At 47.1% G+C, this 21277-nt stretch overlaps 1 protein-coding gene across 10 annotated transcripts; it reads right to left on the bottom strand.

The window, feature by feature from the left end:
- Nucleotides 1-65: 65 nt before the first annotated feature.
- LOC106579727 (valine--tRNA ligase) lies at nucleotides 66-21271 on the bottom strand. Of its 10 annotated transcripts, none has more exons than XR_006760688.2 (30): nucleotides 20813-21174; nucleotides 16505-16854; nucleotides 16127-16270; nucleotides 15412-15610; nucleotides 14418-14545; nucleotides 14153-14228; nucleotides 13909-14009; nucleotides 13662-13789; nucleotides 13181-13345; nucleotides 12654-12735; nucleotides 12372-12491; nucleotides 11721-11829; nucleotides 11482-11570; nucleotides 11131-11221; nucleotides 10883-11007; nucleotides 8211-8314; nucleotides 7866-8024; nucleotides 6716-6806; nucleotides 6449-6554; nucleotides 6297-6367; nucleotides 5016-5141; nucleotides 4781-4885; nucleotides 2881-3028; nucleotides 2653-2780; nucleotides 2289-2444; nucleotides 1725-1946; nucleotides 1481-1592; nucleotides 1134-1226; nucleotides 805-954; nucleotides 66-686 (listed from the first exon to the last, which is right to left on the bottom strand). XR_006760688.2 is itself a non-coding variant. In XM_045702115.2 (30 exons), the coding sequence occupies exons 2-30, from the start codon at nucleotides 16850-16852 to the stop codon at nucleotides 618-620; spliced, it is 3828 nt and encodes a 1275-aa protein (XP_045558071.1). In that variant the 5' UTR covers nucleotides 16853-16854; nucleotides 21193-21271; the 3' UTR covers nucleotides 66-617. The 10 variants fall into 10 exon arrangements, 5 of the variants coding, with proteins under 5 accessions (XP_045558071.1, XP_045558065.1, XP_045558082.1 ...); XM_045702115.2 differs by lacking the exon at nucleotides 20813-21174 and adding an exon at nucleotides 21193-21271 and having other exon boundaries at nucleotides 1134-1309; XM_045702109.2 differs by having other exon boundaries at nucleotides 1134-1309; nucleotides 20813-21172.
- Between the last annotated feature and the right edge of the window lie 6 nt (nucleotides 21272-21277).

The raw sequence follows: 21277 nt of genomic DNA, 5'->3' as shown, positions 1-21277 counted from the left end.
CAAAGGAGTAGAATGCACAAGAATGGCAGCAAGGACATCAAAGAAAGAACAGAGATCCCGGCCTGTCTAATATAAGGTCTTTATTCACTTCCCTCCAGAGAATCCTTTGTGGCACATGAGACAACAGGAGGGGGAATACAGTGAAATTGTTGTTTTGGATTAAAGTACAGACTGTCAGCTTTACCTTCAGTATTTTCATTCATATTGGGTGAACTGTTTAGAAATGACAGCATTTTTTGGGGGGGGTTGTGTTTCAGAATATTTTGTGCCCAATAGAAATGAACAGCAAATGTATTGCCTCATTTTAGAGTCACTTATTGTAAATAAGAATAGAACATTAATATGGATTCTACCATGATTGCGTATAATGATAAATTAGGCACAAGTCATGTGCGTCTAAATTTCTCATTCATGATCATGGTGGCATCCACATTAATGTAGAAATGTTCACCCGATATGGATGAAAATACCCTCAAATTAAATCTAAACGTCTGCACTTTAACCTCAGTCGTCATTGTATCATTTCAAATCCAATGTACTGGAGTACAGAGCCAAAACAAGTCACTGTCACAATACTTGGAGCTCACTATCTTATTGTAAAAGGGGAGGAGGAGAGGTTACACCATTCTCTTGAAGTTGTCAATGGCTTCCTTAACTTTCTCCAGCTCTGTCTGGCTCTGACGCATCTGGAAGAGGGTTAGAGAGCAGTATCATATCTCACTTTACAAGCAGAGCCAAGCAAAAAAACATCTCTACTGTGGGAATGCCCTACTTGCCTAAACTAAAACCTGAGTACATCCTTACCTTCTCAGCATCCAGCTCCTGTACTTTAACAGGCACCTTCTCCTTGTAGTCACTCTTATCCATCTTTTCTCTCAGTTTATCCATCTGTTTCTCCAGCTCTCCCTTCTTCACAGTCAGCTTGGCCACCTCCTTCTCCAAGTCTATCAGACCCTGGGAGAGAGATTAACAAGGAAAAGTAGTTGTAAAAACAGGAAAACGTGAAACTAAATTTCACTAGGGAATAAACATGTCTGTTTGGCACACACTCATCAGATTACTCTGGCTAACAGTGTATACTAATCACAACACAGAATAATGTGTGGTTGAAGCCTGTAAAATTGACCTTTTACCTTGAGCATGAGGTGGATGGTGCACCTGTCGGAGGCAATGGCCACAGCACAGCCCTCTGGGACGGCCCCGGTGGCTGGGACGGGCTGGATGGTCTGGGAAAGAGACAGGGTCTGGATCTGCAGACTGTACTGCTCCACCAGAGATATCGTCTCACTGTCTATACACTGGAGGTAGCCTGGGGGAAGGGGTTAGGGCTAGAATATGGTTATATGTAAAACAACACTATGAGAAGAAGTGTTCTTTCTAGTCACCAAAGTAGATAATCATGCCAATTCTGACTAAATCATACACCCTTGCTATAACTAAGTAAATATAGTACAGTGCTTGTGGTCATGCATGAACTCACAATCAGCGCGTGTCTTGGTCAGGTTGTAGTCGGCCCTGAGTGAACGGATGGTCCGGACCACGGTCATCGCAAACTCCATCTGACGGTCCACGTCCTCACTATGCCAGCAGAACTAGAGACCACAGAGATGACCTCAAACCACAAATTACAGTCAACATAACACAAACCACAGGGCATATTATACTGACATAGTGTTCTCAGTGTATCAATATAAAGTTCAGTCCCTCAAATCTCCCTCCCTCACCTCCTCAGTCTCAGGGTAGGGCGTGACATGGATACTAGAGCGGTCATCCTGGGATCGTCGCCGTGGCAACCTCTGGTAGAGCTCCTCGCCCACGAAGGGCATAATGGGAGCTAGGAGGCGCAGGCCAGTCTCCAGGCAGGTGAACAGGGTCTGTCTGCAGACTACAGCCTGGCTCTGAGACCCACTGTCCTCCGCCCTGGAGAACACTGGCTTCACACTCTCCTGCAGCAGTGAGAGAGGTAGAGAAGGGGGGAGGATGGAGGTTGGGAGCAGCAGTGAGAGAGGTAGAGAAGGGGGGAGGATGGAGGTTGGGAGCAGCAGTGAGAGAGGAAGGGGGGAGGATGGAGGTTGGGAGCAGCAGTGAGAGAGATAGAGAAGGGGGGAGGATGGAGGTTGGGAGCAGCAGTGAGAGAGGTAGAGAAGGGGGGAGGATAGAGGTTGGGAGCAGGAAGTTAAGGAGTGGCAATATATTAATCCCACACACACACACACACACACACCACTCTCACACATTCAAACAGATTCTCACACCATTTCACACTCACCGGTCAAACAGACTCTCACCAGATAGACGTCACAGAGCTCGTAGAGCCAGAAGTTGTAGATGGCTGTGGTGATAGCTGGGAAGTCGTAGGCCTGGAACCCTGCATTACACAGACCCACAGCAGAACACAGACGGGACAGAATCCACCGGTCTGACACGCTCTCCTCCCCACACAGCTGACAGGAGGAGGATAATTAGACATTTTACAGAGATATAAACCTAAATACCATCTTAGCATACAAATACCCGTATTCACTATGAAATTAAGAGCATTTTCTCTCAGCAACTTTATTTTCCTTTATTTACATGGGCATGACACTGCAGTAAGCACACACTGAATAGGCCTAGATAAAGATTCTATGGTAGAGATGTCACCCGTCTCACCTGGGCTTTCTCTGAAGGAACAAAGTTGTCTCCCAGCGTTCTCATGGCAAACTTCACAGCATTCCACAGCTTGTTACAGAAGTGACGGTAACCAAGGATACGATTCACATCCATGTTAATGTCCCTGCCTGAGAGAGTTAGAAAGGGTAGTAGTGGTGGTGAGTACATGGCATGCCAGCCATAACATGACACAGCCACACCACTAGATGGCAGTAGGGAGTAGTGTACCTTGGCTGGTGTAGGCACACAGGGCGAAGCGGAGGGCATCTGTGCCACACTCTGGGATACCAGTGGGGTAGTCAGACTTCTGTCCCTGCTTGGCCTTCTCTACCTCTACTGGGTCCAGATTACTGTCTTGCAGCTGGGCGTACAGACCCTGCACACACACAAAGAGTCACTAGAGACATCTCTCTCTGTGTCCTGGTGCTTCGTTCTAGGCCCTTAACCACACTTGCATTTCAACAGCTTTGTGACAACATAAATGCATGACACTTTGATTCAGCGCAGCAAGAGACACTGTTGGTTCCTCAATCCACCTGATATAGTAAGAGTATGTACTGCCTGTCCCCAGAGCCCTGTATAGCAGTGGTCACCAACCAGACAATCTTCAAGGCATTCCTAGTCGATCACCAAAGATAAAGGCTTGCGCTCCTTTAAAAAAAAGTGTTGCGCTGTTGGCGGTAGGTGCACTTGATTCAGATGCACTGCGCACCGGGTAGGCAAAGTGTTCCCATTTTGAACCATTTCATTTGTACGAAAGACACACTGCGCCTATCCGGCAGAACTGTGGCTAAATCTAGTGTGCTTATTGTGCTGGCCATTCAGATAGCTCAAATCACCATGCCTACAGCTTCCACGACCCCAGTTACAGCAAAGTTTGATCCAAACCTACATGAGATTTTATAACTTTTAAAACTATGACCACAGAGAGACTGTCACAGAATACAGCAAAGAGCTGCTGTTTTTATGAGTGAGTTCATGTCAAAGTTTTTATTCAGTACTGTGACCTCTGTTTTTATTCAACACTATTACAAAACATAAAAAACGCGCTTCTCCCTACTTCCACTCGTGCTGCAATGAATTAGTAGCCAAGTGTTTTGATAGCCCTGCATTTGTTTTATTATTAGCAGCTCATCGTGTCTATTTTAATATTGAGGAATAGAACAGGGACGAGAGAGGCGGACCCTGTGCTGCGACTAATGTAGTGTTCAAAACAACAGGGAACTCGGAAGAAAACGAGATCTGACTGGGAAAAATCGTTTCTAGATCACTGACGTCATGATTTGACCTCTTCTTTAGTTGTCTTGAAAGCACCATGACCATCAGATAGATGCAGGTAACAGACCAGTAAAAAAAAAAAAAAGCGAATTATTTGCAAATTATCTAAATTTATGCTCAGTTGTCCCTCGCAAGTACTGCTCAAACTGATCTATTTTGTGATCAAAGCTTGAGTTTTTTTATATATGATTAACTATATTGGCAGGCCAGGCATATAGTTAATATGCTGTGATAATGTATTAGGCCTACTGCACAAACCGCATTCCTACAGAAAAGTTCTTATTAGGTTAAATGTTTTCTTTTCTTCAAAATCATAGCTGTAGATATCGGCTTGCTTTTTGACTACGAAAATGACCTTGACTCAGAAAAGGTTGGTGGCCACTGCTCTAGAGGGCTGACTCAGCTCTAGGCTTGAGCGATATACCGTTTATACTGTATACCGGGGTATTTCAGCTGGGGGAGGTGTGCCGGGATAATTCTAAGAAACCTAAGATGTGTTAAATACATGATATCCAGCTCAGGGCTCCAGCTAAACATTTGGTTCACTAACTTGCTATCTAAGTGGCTAGATAAAGCTTCTTGGTTATAGCTTATTGGTTACATTCAATCCCCTGCTGGATCAAGATCCCTGTTGCCTAAATTGTTTTGTGCATTTCCGGTAATACTGTATACCCCAGTATGGTACAGAAACGGTATGACGGTAAGAAAATGTGGATACCTCCAAACCCTACTCAGCTCAGTTTGAGGGCGCACCACTAGGAGAGACAGATAAAGGGCCTCAACAGAGCCTGGAATAGCTATTTAATAAAGCAGACAGTACAACAGCCCCCATGGGAGCACGGTGTGTTACCTCTAGAGAGATGCCTGTGATGACGTCCAGAGGGTCAATGACGTTCCCCAGAGATTTGCTCATCTTCCTCCCGTGGGCGTCCCTCACCACCGCATGGAGGTACACCTAGTGTCAAACACAGCCATTACCATTACTATACAGCCATTACTATACAGGCTGTCCCCACTGTAATCAATGAAACATGCTACACCGGTCAGAGGCAGGCAGCAGGTGATTACTTCCAAATGAGCCCCACCTCTTTGAAGGGCAGCTTGCCAGTGAGTTTGAGGCCCATCATCACCATGCGGGCCACCCAGAAGAACAGGATGTCATGACCCGTCTCCAGCAGGCTGCCTGGATAGAACACACTCAGGTCCTGGGTCTGGACAGAGAGAGGATAACCTGTATTACACACTCAGGTCCTGGGTCTGGACAGAGAGAGGATAACCTGTATTACACACTCAGGTCCTGGGTCTGGACAGAGAGAGGATAACCTGTATTACACACTCAGGTCCTGGGTCTGGACAGAGAGAGGATAACCTGTATTACACACTCAGGTCCTGGGTCTGGACAGAGAGAGGATAACCTGTATTACACACTCAGGTCCTGGGTCTGGACAGAGAGAGGATAACCTGTATTACACACTCAGGTCCTGGGTCTGAACAGCGAGAGGATAACCTGTATTACACACTCAGGTCCTGGGTCTGGACAGAGAGAGGATAACCTGTATTACACACTCAGGTCCTGGGTCTGGACAGAGAGAGGATAACCTGTATTACACACTCAGGTCCTGGGTCTGGACAGAGAGAGGATAACCTGTATTACACACTCAGGTCCTGGATCTGGACAGAGAGAGGATAACCTGTATTACACACTCAGGTCCTGGGTCTGGACAGAGAGAGGATAACCTGTATTACACACTCAGGTCCTGGGTCTGGACAGAGAGAGGATAACCTGTATTACACACTCAGGTCCTGGGTCTGAACAGCGAGAGGATAACCTGTATTACACACTCAGGTCCTGGGTCTGGACAGAGAGAGGATAACCTGTATTACACACTCAGGTCCTGGGTCTGGACAGAGAGAGGATAACCTGTATTACACACTCAGGTCCTGGGTCTGGACAGAGAGAGGATAACCTGTATTACACACTCAGGTCCTGGGTCTGGACAGAGAGAGGATAACCTGTATTACACACTCAGGTCCTGGGTCTGGACAGAGAGAGGATAACCTGTATTACACACTCAGGTCCTGGGTCTGGACAGAGAGAGGATAACCTGTATTACACACTCAGGTCCTGGGTCTGGACAGAGAGAGGATAACCTGTATTACACACTCAGGTCCTGGGTCTGGACAGAGAGAGGATAACCTGTATTACACACTCAGGGTATCACTCACTCAGTTCTAGACACACCTTACCCACACATTCAATATCGTCAAGACAGGAACTATGGAAAGCATATGTTAACAACTTTAATACACACACACACACAGCCTCGCACACAGCCTCAGACACACACCCACCCACCCAGCCTCACCTCGTTGGGCCAGCCGAAGATGGAGAAAGGGAAAATACCAGAGGAGAACCATGTATCCAGGACATCTTCATCTGTAACACAGGAAGTGAACATAAATCACTGGGCAGAATACTCCATTCCACTGTAAATGATCATCATTTGAGAGATCTTACCCTGTCTGAGGGTGATCTTGTCAGTGGAGACGTTGAAGCGCTTGGCAGCTTTATCTCTGGCCTCCTCCTCTGTCCTCCCACTCACCCAGTAATGACCATCCATGTCCTGGAGGACGGGAGGGAGGGAGGGAGGGAGGGAGGGAGGGAGGGAGGGAGGGAGGGAGGGAGGGAGGGAGGGAGGGAGGGAGGGAGGGAGAAGGAAGCCAGAGAGATGGGACATGGGTTGTTAGAACAGGTGAGAGAAAATGAGAGAGAAACAGATCTCACCTCTCCTGGTTTGACTGAAGGGTCGTTCACGCTGACAAAGTAGGCTGGGATCCTGTGACCCCACCACAGCTGACGAGAGATACACCAGTCCCTGGGAGGGAGGGACAACGAGAGAGGGATGAGGAAACCTGAGCACAACTGGTGACAGATGAACCACTAAAGAAGAAAAGGGGGTTGGTGCTGGAGGGGTCTAACCAGGGTCTGATATACACTTTATTACTATAATGGAGAGTGAGGCGTGTCACCTTCTAATGCATAGAGAGATGGAGCACATTAAAGAGTAGAACGGGAAGGACAGCGAGGAAAGAGAAAGACTGATGACAAAAGAGAGGAATAGAAGGAAGAGGAAAACAGAAGCAGAAAGGAGATGGTGGTGGTGATAGAGAGGAAGGGACTGGGAGGGGTGCAGTGTAAACCTACCTGATGTTGTCCAACCAGGTCTTATGGTGGTGATAGAGAGGAAGGGACTGGGAGGGGTGCAGTGTAAACCTACCTGATGTTGTCCAACCAGGTCTTATGGTGGTGATAGAGAGGAAGGGACTGGGAGGGGTGCAGTGTAAACCTACCTGATGTTGTCCAACCAGGTCTTATGGTGGTGATAGAGAGGAAGGGACTGGGAGGGGTGCAGTGTAAACCTACCTGATGTTGTCCAACCAGGTCTTATGGTGGTGATAGAGAGGAAGGGACTGGGAGGGGTGGAGTGTAAACCTACCTGATGTTGTCCAACCAGGTCTTATGGTGGTGATAGAGAGGAAGGGACTGGGAGGGGTGGAGTGTAAACCTACCTGATGTTGTCCAACCAGGTCTTATGGTGGTGATAGAGAGGAAGGGACTGGGAGGGGTGCAGTGTAAACCTACCTGATGTTGTCCAACCAGGTCTTATGGTGGTGATAGAGAGGAAGGGACTGGGAGGGGTGCAGTGTAAACCTACCTGATGTTGTCCAACCAGGTCTTATGGTGGTGATAGAGAGGAAGGGACTGGGAGGGGTGGAGTGTAAACCTACCTGATGTTGTCCAACCAGGTCTTATGGTGGTGATAGAGAGGAAGGGACTGGGAGGGGTGCAGTGTAAACCTACCTGATGTTGTCCAACCAGGTCTTATGGTGGTGATAGAGAGGAAGGGACTGGGAGGGGTGCAGTGTAAACCTACCTGATGTTGTCCAACCAGTTGAACCAGGTCTTATGGTGGTGGTCTGGGATGATTTTCAGTCTTCCCTCCCGGACCGAGTCAGCTGCCTGCTTGCCCATGTCAGCACAGTCCACATACCACTGAGGCTTCAGCAGGGGCTCCACTATGTCCTTAGAACGACTGGGGAGGAGAAACACACTCACAATCAACACTATTCAAAACCAGAACTTTCTCACTAACACGCTCACACACCTGCACACAGACGTGACCCCATTTCGCCCACTGATGCACGTGAAGCTGAAAAAAGGAATGCATATTGACTAGACTGTGTTTATGTGCTCGTAATGTGGACTGATCGTAGCACACCTGCAGACAGGCACCACCATGGGGTTGTCTTTGGTCTCCTTGAACTGGCCTCTGTCCTTCAGAGCCTGCAGCACAGCCTTCCTCGCTTCGAAACGTTTCATACCCTGAGAAAGAGTGAAGGTAGGCAGAGAAAAACAGAGAGGAAGTTACCAAATAGATACCACACAGAACAACAAGGAGGAAAAGGAAGAAGAGTGACAACACACCACAACTACTAAGACAGCATGAAGACAAGATCCAGTGAAGGAGAAGTGGGAGTGTACTGTCCCAGGTGAAAAAGTAGTGGGAGTGTACTGTACCAGGTGAAAAAGTAGTGGGAGTGTACTGTACCAGGTGAAGAAGTAGTGGGAGTGTACTGTACCAGGTGAAGAAGTAGTGGGAGTGTACTGTACCAGGTGAAAAAGTAGTGGGAGTGTACTGTACCAGGTGAAGAAGTAGTGGGAGTGTACTGTACCAGGTGAAGAAGTAGTGGGAGTGTACTGTACCAGGTGAAGAAGTAGTGGGAGTGTACTGTACCAGGTGAAGAAGTAGTGGGAGTGTACTGTCCCAGGTGAAGAAGTAGTGGGAGTGTACTGTCCCAGGTGAAGAAGTAGTGGGAGTGTACTGTCCCAGGTGAAGAAGTAGTGGGAGTGTACTGTCCCAGGTGAAGAAGTAGTGGGAGTGTACTGTACCAGGTGAAGAAGTAGTGGGAGTGTACTGTACCAGGTGAAGAAGTAGTGGGAGTGTACTGTACCAGGTGAAAAAGAAGTGGGAGTGTACTGTACCAGGTGAAAAAGTAGTGGGAGTGTACTGTACCAGGTGAAAAAGAAGTGGGAGTGTACTGTACCAGGTGAAAAAGTAGTGGGAGTGTACTGTACCAGGTGAAGAAGTAGTGGGAGTGTACTGTACCAGGTGAAGAAGTAGTGGGAGTGTACTGTACCAGGTGAAAAAGTAGTGGGAGTGTACTGTACCAGGTGAAGAAGTAGTGGGAGTGTACTGTACCAGGTGAAGAAGTAGTGGGAGTGTACTGTACCAGGTGAAAAAGTAGTGGGAGTGTACTGTACCAGGTGAAAAAGTAGTGGGAGTGTACTGTACCAGGTGAAGAAGTAGTGGGAGTGTACTGTACCAGGTGAAGAAGTAGTGGGAGTGTACTGTACCAGGTGAAGAAGTAGTGGGAGTGTACTGTCCCAGGTGAAGAAGTAGTGGGAGTGTACTGTCCCAGGTGAAGAAGTAGTGGGAGTGTACTGTCCCAGGTGAAGAAGTAGTGGGAGTGTACTGTCCCAGGTGAAGAAGTAGTGGGAGTGTACTGTACCAGGTGAAGAAGTAGTGGGAGTGTACTGTCCCAGGTGAAGAAGTAGTGGGAGTGTACTGTCCCAGGTGAAGAAGTAGTGGGAGTGTACTGTCCCAGGTGAAGAAGTAGTGGGAGTGTACTGTACCAGGTGAAGAAGTAGTGGGAGTGTACTGTACCAGGTGAAGAAGTAGTGGGAGTGTACTGTACCAGGTGAAGAAGTAGTGGGAGTGTACTGTACCAGGTGAAAAAGAAGTGGGAGTGTACTGTACCAGGTGAAAAAGTAGTGGGAGTGTACTGTACCAGGTGAAGAAGTAGTGGGAGTGTACTGTACCAGGTGAAGAAGTAGTGGGAGTGTACTGTACCAGGTGAAGAAGTAGTGGGAGTGTACTGTACCAGGTGAAAAAGTAGTGGGAGTGTACTGTACCAGGTGAAGAAGTAGTGGGAGTGTACTGTACCAGGTGAAAAAGAAGTGGGAGTGTACTGTACCAGGTGAAAAAGTAGTGGGAGTGTACTGTACCAGGTGAAGAAGTAGTGGGAGTGTACTGTACCAGGTGAAGAAGTAGTGGGAGTGTACTGTACCAGGTGAAAAAGTAGTGGGAGTGTACTGTACCAGGTGAAAAAGTAGTGGGAGTGTACTGTACCAGGTGAAGAAGTAGTGGGAGTGTACTGTACCAGGTGAAGGTAGGGGAGTGACGTCCGGGAGGTGTGGGAGGCTGTACCAGGTGAAAAAGAAGTGGGAGTGTACTGTACCAGGTGAAAAAGTAGTGGGAGTGTACTGTACCAGGTGAAGTAGTAGTGGGAGTGTACTGTACCAGGTGAAGAAGTAGTGGGAGTGTACTGTACCAGGTGAAGAAGTAGTGGGAGTGTACTGTACCAGGTGAAAAAGTAGTGGGAGTGTACTGTACCAGGTGAAGAAGTAGTGGGAGTGTACTGTACCAGGTGAAAAAGAAGTGGGAGTGTACTGTACCAGGTGAAAAAGTAGTGGGAGTGTACTGTACCAGGTGAAGAAGTAGTGGGAGTGTACTGTACCAGGTGAAGAAGTAGTGGGAGTGTACTGTACCAGGTGAAGAAGTAGTGGGAGTGTACAGTACCAGGTGAAAAAGTAGTGGGAGTGTACTGTACCAGGTGAAGAAGTAGTGGGAGTGTACTGTACCAGGTGAAAAAGAAGTGGGAGTGTACTGTACCAGGCGAAGAAGAAGTGGGGGGTGTACTGTACCAGGCGAAGGAGAAGTGGGGGTGTACTGTACCAGGCAAAGGAGAAGTGGGAGTGTACTGTACCAGGCGAAGGAGAAGTGGGAGTGTACTGTACCAGGCGAAGAAGTAGTGGGAGTGTACTATACCAGGCGAAGAAGAAGTGGGGGTGTACTGTACCAGGTGAAGAAGAAGTGGGAGTGTACTGTACCAGGAATGGAGCCGGCACGTTGATGAGCAGGCCGTTCTCATCCAGGATGTTGATGAAGACCAGGTTGTGTCTGTTTCCAACCTCATAATCATTATGGTCATGGGCTGGGGTGATCTTCACAGCACCTGGTGGAGAGAGAGAGAGAATTGGTTCTGTACATCTCAACCATACAAACTAACAGTATCCCACTATTCCTTGGGCCACCAGACTAGCCCAGGACAGACATGGCCACACAGCATGGTTAGTACCTGTTCCAAAGTTGACGTCCACAAACTCATCAAACACGATGGGCATCTTCCTGTCACAGAAGGGATGAAGCACCATCTTCCCTTTAAGGTGCTGAGAGACACAGATAAACCCAAACGTGTTAGTTCTCAATTAGAATGACAAAAACATTCATCAAAACAACATTTAAATGTCAAGAAAGCATAACCTTTCATGGATTTCTCCAAAGAACGCATGTATTGGAAGGTTGTAGAGACGGCAGGGTGTGTGTGTGGGTTGTAGAGACCTGGTATCTGGGGTCGGCAGGGTGTGTGTGTGGGTTGTAGAGACCTGGTATCTGGGGTCGGCAGGGTGTGTGTGTGGGTTGTAGAGACCTGGTATCTGGGGTCGGCAGGGTGGACGGCCACAGCAGAATCTCCCAGCATGGTCTCGATACGAGTGGTCGCCACAATCACCTCCTCATCTGACAGGGAGACATTTAATAAGAGAGGACAGAAATGGGTGAGGGAGAAAAAAATGGAAGGGAGAGATCAATTAACATTATTGACAGAAACACTCAAGCTGTTTCCCTGTACCTCCCCAGCCCAAAATGACTCTCCCCTTTCTGTCTTACCTGATCCCTCTATCTTGTAGGAGAAGGAGACCAGTACCCCAAACTCCACCTTGTCCCTGTAGCCAGGCACGGGCAGCAGAGTCCTGCCAGTCAGCTCCTTCTTATCCACCTGGACAATACAGCATCATGGGAGTGTTCATTATGGTACGCAACAGAATGGACGTTCCAAAAACAGTTTCATTTTTTTTTATGCCTTTTTTCTCCCCGTGGTATCCAATTGGTAGTAGTTACAGTCTTGTCTCGTCACTGCAACTCCCGTACGGACTCGGGAGAGGCGAAGGTCGAGAGCCATGCGTCCTTCGAAACACAACCCAACCAAGCCGCACTGCCCATCCAATCCGGAAGCCAGCCACACCAATATGTTGGAGGAAACACCGTACACCTGGCCACCGTGTCAGCGTGCACTGCGCCCCGAACCGCCACAGGAGTCGCTAGTGCGCGATGAGACAAGGACATCCCTGCTGGCCAAACCCTCCCAAACCCGGACAACGCTGGGCCAATTGTGTGCCGCCCCATGGACCTCCCGGTCGCGGCCGGCTGCGACAGAGCCTGGGCTCGAACCCAGAATCTCTGGTGGCACAGCTAGCACTGCCTTACACCACCGCGCCACCCGGGAGGCCGAGTTTAAAACATTTCACAACAGAATCATACCTCTATATCCGAGATGGCAGAGTTGAGGGTGCAGGACCAGTTGACCAGCCTCTTGCTCCTGTAGATCACGCCGTCCTCATGCAGACGAATGAACGCCTCCTGGACAGCATAGGACAGTTTCTAGAGAGGGAGTCACAATAGTTTAGTGTTGGGAACATTACAATGTTGGTAATGGCTCAGTCTTGACATAGTACTTTATGTATTAGACTAATAAAGCTCTCATGAGTTGTCCATGATGACACAGTAAAAGGTGACAGGTAATGTAAATGATAGTAAACTCACAGGGTCCATGGTGAAGCAGGCTCTGTCCCAGTCCAGAGAGGAACCCAGCTTCTTCAGCTGGTGGTAGATACGGTCTCCCTTCCTACAAATCAAATCAAATTTATTTATATAGCCCTTCGTACATCAGCTGATATCTCAAAGTGCTGTACAGAAACCCAGCCTAAAACCCCAAACAGCAAGCAATGCATGTGAAAGAAGCACGGTGGCTAGGAAAAACTCCCTAGGAAAAACTCCCTAGAAAGGCCAAAAACCTAGGAAGAAACCTAGAGAGGAACCAGGCTATGAGGGGTGGCCAGTCCTCTTTTGGCTGTGCCGGGTGGATATTATAACAGAACATGGTCAAGATGTTAAAATGTTCATAAATGACCAGCATGGTCAAATAATAATAATCATAGTAGTTGTCGAGGGTGCAACAAGCACAGGGAGGAAGAAAGAGAGGAACTCTAGCTCTTACTTTCTCTTCTATTGTTGTTCTTTCTTTTGAAACCCTCTCTTCTTCTCCTTCCTATCCCTCTCCCTCTACTCACTCGTTCTTCCACTTCCAGACCTCCTGGATGAACTGGTCTCTCCCCAGGTCGTGACGGCTCATGCCCCTCTCCCTCATCAGTCTTTTCTCCACCACCACCTGGGTGGCGATGCCCGCGTGGTCACAGCCTGGGTTCCACAGGGTCGTCTCGCCCCGCATACGGTGCCTGGGGAGAGGGAGGAAACAGGAAATGCACCATCATACTGCGATAAGGACAGAACTAGATTACAGCACTGCAGAATGTTGAGAATGGGACAAGACATGAATGTTGAGAGAGGTGAAGAGAAAAGTGGGACACGTAGAGTCAAGACAGCAAGACAGAGAAAGCAAGACAGCGAGAGAGAGAGAGACGGCTAGAGAGAAAGAGAGTGTGAGAGGTTGGTAGAAAGAATATAGAGTGAGACTGGTGAAAGGATGTGAAAATAAAAGCTGCTAGAAAGGGAGAGAGCAGGTTGGTGTAATCAGATAGAGAATCCCATTACCATCTGGTCAGACAGTCCTGGATGGCGTTGGTTAGGGCATGGCCTAAGTGAAGAGATCCCGTCACATTGGGCGGAGGGATACACATCATGAACACTCCACGAGGATTTGGCTCACTGATACTCTTCCTCTGAAGAATATAAGAACATCATAATAGCTTGATTATGACCTCAGCCATGGGCTGGTTAAATGTCACATTTCATAAACAAGCATAAACTATGAAATACATAAAGAGAGTGACAGTCTCACCCCGTACTCAGGTTTGAAGTATCCCTGCTTCTCCCACCAGGAGTACCAGGCTGCCTCCACGTACTGAGGACTGTACGAGTCTGGCAGGGGGCTCAGGACGTCTGACACAGGGAGAGATAAGAGTTTAATATGCACCACACACACACACACTTGAGTATAATAGAGAGAGTGGTGGATTATACATGGTTAATAACAGAGATCCTATACAATTATTCACATTCCTAATTCTATGGTTAATAAGCACCTTTTTTCTCTCCAGGGAGGGTGGGGGCGTCATATGAGATCACTCCCAGGTCCTTCTTCTCTGGTTTGGCCTTTTTCTGGAGAGAGACCAGAATGAGACTTATTGGCAAGACACCTACTGAATGACCTTATCTAGGCTGTAAAAACTGTAAAGGGAGTATACTTTAAGGATCATCATCTTGTTGGGTTCCAGTTGATCCACACAGCAATGGTCTTTGCAACAGTGAAAATGAGAAATGAAACCAGCCACCTGTTCATCTTCATACCTCCTTCGGGGGTGCCACTTTCTTCTCTTGCTTTTTCTTCTCCTCCATCTCCTTCTTCTTTTGGAACTTCTCCAGCTTCTCTCTGTTTTTAGCGTCCTTCTTCAGCTGAGCTTCTGTCTTTGGTTTGCCTGAGTGAGAATAACACACACACACACACACACACACACACACACACACACACACACACACACACACACACACACACACACACACACACACACACACACACACACACACACACACACACCTATGTATCCAGAAAATATTCCTCTGATGTAACTAACTGATAAGATGCCAAATGTAGTGAAAACTGAAACGGATTTGCCATTCAGCTTGACAAGAAGACACCAGTAATCTTCAGGATAATAAAGTTATTATTCAATCTAAAGCTGATCTTACACAAAGAAACTTGGCCAGAATTTCTCTTGCATTTGCAGGTTGCAAATGTCATCATCTCAAGCAACTTTGCAGGTATACGAGTCAACTCACAATTATTATAATTGTTTTATTGCATGCAATCGAACTGAAGGTGTTTGTCATTTTATTGATTCCATATTGTTTGCAAATTCTTAAAGCTGCAATGCAACTTTTTGGGCGACCCAACCAAATTCACACAGAAATGTTTGTTATAGATCTGCTATTCTCATTGAAAGCATGTCTAAGAAGTGGTAGATCTGTTCAACTTTCACTATTTCTATGCTTCCCATTCTCAAGTTTAGTTTTTGCGTATTTTACATTCAGTTTTTGTACATCAGATTCAAACAGCTGAAAATACAATATTTTTGGTTATGGAAAATAAATATTTCCCAGCGGTTTAGATGGTACAATGATTCTCTACTCTATACTTGCTTGTTATGTTATATAAACTGAAATTAGGCGCACTATTAGAATCTTAGCAACCAGAAAATGGGGGAGCAATTTCTGCATAGTGCATCTTTAACACATACTACCAGACGAGTTTCTCATAGTCAAAGACATGGCCTAAGCCTCTTACCATTGGCAGCGTTAGCATCAGCAGTTGGATTAGCGTTAGCAGCAGGAACAATAGCAACGCTGGGTTTGGGTGTGACGGGCACCATCTTCTCACACAGAGAGATCTGTCCCAGGACCTTGACAAACTGAGGCTGGTTGACACAAGTCAGAAACCACCTGGTCACGTTCGTCAGGGCTTTCCTGTTGGACGGCTCCAAGGCCTAGTAATAAGAGGAATGTTATTGGAGTTCAAACAATGTGAAACAGGAAGATCTTACATTGGATGTTGCATGCAATTTCAGTCGAGTTGCTTTGCGTATCACCAAAGTTGCTTGAGATGATGTCACTTGCAATCAGCAACAGAAATTGCATACGGATTGCTTTCTGTGACGTCAGCTTTACAGTACAACTGGGGTGTATTCATTACGCCTATTCTGTTGCAAAATGTTTTGCAAGAGAAACGCTTTACTCCAAATGGAAAATGTTTTATACAACGAAAACAAGTGTTTCTATAGGACAAACGCAGGTAGGCCCCCCGTTTTGTTCTGCTTTCTCCATTTACTTCCATTTAGTTATTAAACGGTAAACAGGTTCTGTTGCAAGACGTAATAAATACACCCCAGTACTCACTTACCAGACAGTCTGTTAACAGAAGACAAGTACCTTCATTTCTTCCTAACTTTAAAGAATGAGGAAGAGTATATTCATATAGGATAAATGTTAAAGACTTGGCTCACGTATTTGAAGGGCAGGAGTGCTGCAGTTGCCACAGCGATGTCGGCCAGAGTAAGGCTGTCTCCCACCAGGAATGTTCTAGGCTCCAGAGTCTTATCTAGAACGTTTAGCACGCGCATCATCTCAGCATGAGAACTCTGCTGAAGCTGCATGGAATCATCAGAATCAGAAAAAAACTATTGGTAATCAACAATGTTAACACAGGAATTTGTCTTGGGCTGTGTTTTATTCCAGATTAGTGTTCCCTCCCCTTGCTTTGTCATTGTTCAATCACTCCCATACTCCAATTAATTTGAAATGAAGCAAATATTCACCATTATACTCCTATTTGTGTTTGTGACTGCATGGGTTGCTGCCAGTGGTGAAACCCTCTCCCTCACCTTCTTATCCACACCCATCACCCCCAGCAGTGGGAACACCACAGCACAGGACACAGGAGTCAGCTCATTGTCTGCAAAGCTGAGCCACTGCCACACCTGGCTCTCCTGCTTAGCATTCGATCCGGTCCTCTTCCCCTGAGAGGCTAGGTACCATGCAACAGCACTGGCCCCAGAGAGCACCTCACCTCCCCCAGAGCCCAGCACCAAGCCAGGGCGAGAGCACATGGCCAGGGAACCAGGAGGGTCCTCGATGAGTGTGCAGGGCCGAGAGGGGCAGAACTCTGCAGCGACCAGGGCCATGAGGCTCCTGAAGTTATCAGGGTGGGGGGAGATGTAGAGCGAAGCCATCCCTAGGAGAGGGGGGAGAATGATGACGGAGATGGGTGTGTCAGACAATATAATGGCTGGCAAAATACACTGCTCAAAAAAATAAAGGGAACACTTAAACAACACAATATAACTCCAAGACAATCACACTTCTGTGAAATCAAACTGTCCACTTAGGAAGCAACACTGATTGACAATAAATGTCACATGCTGTTGTGCAAATGGAATAGACAACAGGTGGAAATTATAGGCAATAAGCAAGACACCCCCAATAAAGGAGTGGTTCTGCAGGTGGTAACCACAGACCACTTCTCAGTTCCTATGCTTCCTGGCTGATGTTTTGGTCACTTTTGAATGCTGGCGGTGCTTTCACTCTAGTGGTAGCATGAGACGGAGTCTACAACCCACACAAGTGGCTCAGGTAGTGCAGCTCATCCAGGATGGCACATCAATGCGAGCTGTGGCAAGAAGGTTTGCTGTGTCTGTCAGCGTAGTGTCCAGAGCATGGAGGCGCTACCAGGAGACAGGCCAGTACATCAGGAGACGTGGAGGAGGCTGTAGGAGGGCAACAACCCAGCAGCAGGACCGCTACCTCCGCCTTTGTGCAAGGAGGAGCAGGAGGAGCACTGCCAGAGCCCTGCAAAATGACCTCCAGCAGGCCACAAATGTGCATGTGTCTGCTCAAAACGGTCAGAAACAGACTCCATGAGGGTGGTATGAGGGCCCGACGTCCACAGGTGGGGGTTGTGCTTACAGCCCAACACCGTGCAGGACGTTTGGCATTTGCCAGAGAACACCAAGATTGGCAAATTCACCACTGGCGCCCTGTGCTCTTCACAGATGATAGCAGGTTCACACTGAGCACATGTGACAGTCTGGAGACGCCGTGGAGAACGTTCTGCTGCCTGCAACATCCTCCAGCATGACCGGTTTGGCGGTGGGTCAGTCGTGGGGTGGCATTTCTTTGGGGGGCCGCACAGCCCTCCATGTGCTCGCCAGAGGTAGCCTGACTGCCATTAGGTACCGAGATGAGATCCTCAGACCCCTTGTGAGACCATATGCTGGTGCGGTTGGCCCTGGGTTCCTCCTAATGCAAGACAATGCTAGACCTCACGTGGCTGGAGTGTGTCAGCAGTTCCTGCAAGAGGAAGGCATTGATGCTATGGACTGGCCCGCCCGTTCCCCAGACCTGAATCCAATTGAGCACATCTGGGACATCATGTCTCGCTCCATCCACCAACGCCACGTTGCACCACAGACTGTCCAGGAGTTGGCGGATGCTTTAGTCCAGGTCTAGGAGAAGATCCCTCAGGAGACCATCCGCCACCTCATCAGGAGCATGCCCAGGCGTTGTAGGGAGGTCATACAGGCACGTGGAGGCCACACACACTACTGAGCCTCATTTTGACTTGTTTTAAGGACATTACATCAAAGTTGGATCAGCCTATAGTGTGGTTTTCCACTTTAATTTTGAGTGTGACTCCAAATCCAGACCTCCATGGGTTGATAAATTGGATTTCCATTGATTATTTTTGTGATTTTGTTGTCAGCACATTCAACTATGTGCCCTTGCTAGAAGCCTGTGTTTCAGACATAAAGAAGTGGATGGCTGTAAACTTTCTACTTTTAAACTCGGACAAAACAGAGATGCTTGTTCTAGGTCCCAAGAAACAAAGAGATCTTCTGTTGAATCTGACAATTAATCTGGATGGTTGTACAGTCGTCTCAAATAAAACTGTGAAGGACCTCGGCGTTACTCTGGACCCTGATCTCTCTTTTGAAGAACATATCAAGACTGTTTCAAGGACAGCTTTTTTCGATCTACGTAACATTGCAAAAATCAGAAACTTTTTGTCCAAAAATGATGCAGAAAAATTAATCCATGCTTTTGTTACTTCTAGGCTGGACTACTGCAATGCTCTACTTTCCGGCTACCCGGATAAAGCACTAAACAAACTTCAGTTAGTGCTAAATACGGCTGCTAGAATCCTGACTAGAACCAAAAAATTTGATCATATTACTCCAGTGCTAGCCTCCCTACACTGGCTTCCTGTTAAGGCAAGGGCTGATTTCAAGGTTTTACTGCTAACCTACAAAGCATTACATGGGCTTGCTCCTACCTATCTTTCCGATTTGGTCCTGCCGTACATACCTACACGTACGCTACGGTCACAAGACACAGGCCTCCTAATTGTCCCTAGAATTTCTAAGCAAACAGCTGGAGGTAGGGCTTTCTCCTATAGAGCTCCATTTTTATGGAATGGTCTGCCTACCCATTTGAGAGACGCAGACTTAGTCTCAACCTTTAAGTCTTTACTGAAGACTTATCTCTTCAGTAGGTCCTATGATTAAGTATAGTCTGGCCCAGGAGTGTGAAGGTGAACGGAAAGGCTGGAGCAACGAACCGCCCTTGCTGTCTCTGCCTTGCCGGTTCCCCTCTCTCCACTGGGATTCTCTGCCTCTAACCCTATTACAGGGGCTGAGTCACTGGCTTACTGGTGTTCTTCCATGCCGTCCATGGGAGGGGTGCGTCACTTGAGTGGGTTGAGTCACTGACGTGGTCTTCCTGTCTGGGTTGGCGCCCCCCCCCCCCCTTGGGTTGTGCCATGGCGGAGATCTTTGTGGGCTATACTCGGCCTTGTCTTAGGACGGTAAGTTGGTGGTTGGAGACATCCCTCTAGTGGTGTGGGGGCTGTGCTTTGGCAAAGTGGGTGGGGTTATATCCTGCCTGTTTGGCCCTGTCCGGGGGTATCATCGGATGGGGCCACAGTGTCTTCTGATCCCTCCTGTCTCAGCCTCCAGTATTTATGCTGCAGTAGTTTATGTGTCGGGGGGCTAGGGTCAGTCTGTTACATCTGGAGTATTTCTCTTGTCTTATCCGGTGTCCTGTGTGAATTTAAATATGCTCTCTCTAATTCTCTCTTTCTCTCTTTCTGTCTTTCTCTCGGAGGACCTGAGCCCTAGGACCATGCCTCAGGACTACCTGGTATGATGACTCCTTGCTGTCCCCAGTCCACCTGGCCGTGCTGCTGCTCCAGTTTCAACTGTTCTGCCTGCGGCTATGGAACCCTGACCTGTTCACCGGACGTGCTTGTTGCACCCTCGACAACTACTATGATTATTATTATTTGACCATGCTGGTCATTTATAAACATTTTAACATCTTGACCATGTTCTGTTATAATATCCACCCGGCACAGCCAGAAGAGGACTGGCCACCCCTCATAGCCTGGTTCCTCTCTAGGTTTCTTCCTAGGTTTTGGCCTTTCTAGGGAGTTTTTCCTAGGGAGTTTTTCCTAGCCACCGTGCTTCTTTCACATGCATTGCTTGCTGTTTGGGGTTTTAGGCTGTTTGGGGTTTTACAGCACTTTGAGATATCAGCTGATGTACGAAGGGCTATATAAATAAATTTGATTTGAACTATGTAAAGAAAAAAGTATTTAATGAGATTATTTCATTCATTCAGATCTAGGATGTGTTATTTTAGTGTTCCCTTTATTTTTTTGAGCAGTGTATAACGCTCCATGAAATAGTACAGACTATTGGATGCAAACCACTTCACAAGTCATCCAATCTCAGCTAAAACTAGCAGGCTAGCTACATAACACTAGGCAGTACCATTACGTTTGTTTATGCTAACTTAAGTTATGCTATACTAACGTGATATCTCTTGCAAGTAACAAACGCTAACGTTCGCTAAAAATATGGTAAGTAAACAGACAGTTCCACAAACAGAGATGTGCGCAGATAGCTATGCATCGACTCATGCAATATTTTCTAGTGCAACAAACCTGTCAAACAGAAAAGACATGCTAACAGGCTACCTAGCTAACTTAACCGTTAGCGGACTAAACCACTCCATGGTGAAGGAAGTTTATGAGCAGAGTTTAGTCGGTTAGCTAATCATCAGCTTTGGCAAGCTGTAACGTTAAAAGGGACAATATGCAGTTGCTATATCCATTGTAAATAAATTATATGTACCCATTCATTCTTGAAAAATATAACCTAACTAAATGCCTCATGAGCTTCGTTCAATGGTCGTACACCACCAGAACCCAAATATAAGCTTGTTTTACTCCAATGTTTGTAAACAAAGTAACGTTAGCTAAATGTAAACAAACACGGTATAGCCTCAAAAAAAATTGTTAAAGCTATCCTGTTGAGATCATGAATGGTCAGTCCTTGCATCCATAGCTCCATCTATGAATTTGAGAGTTGTTACATTTCACCAGCCCCATCCCTCTGCTTTTTACCGAAAAAGTGGTAGTTATTCGCCTGCCTTACACCATTAATTACGTACACAAACGTTTGATATAATACATCATTTTAAACTAAATGGCACTTGCAAAAGTTGCCCATACCTTTGAATGAATAAGAAAGGGACGTCAACTCATGAGTTCCGGATAAGCAGCGTATTACAGTAGTCGGCCGTCTGACGCAATGTGG

The sequence above is a fragment of the Salmo salar genome, chromosome 02 (assembly GCF_965601325.2).
Source record: "Salmo salar chromosome 02, fSalSal1, whole genome shotgun sequence".
NCBI classification, from domain to species: domain Eukaryota; kingdom Metazoa; phylum Chordata; class Actinopteri; order Salmoniformes; family Salmonidae; genus Salmo; species Salmo salar.
This window is presented reverse-complemented; position numbering and strand designations above follow the sequence as displayed.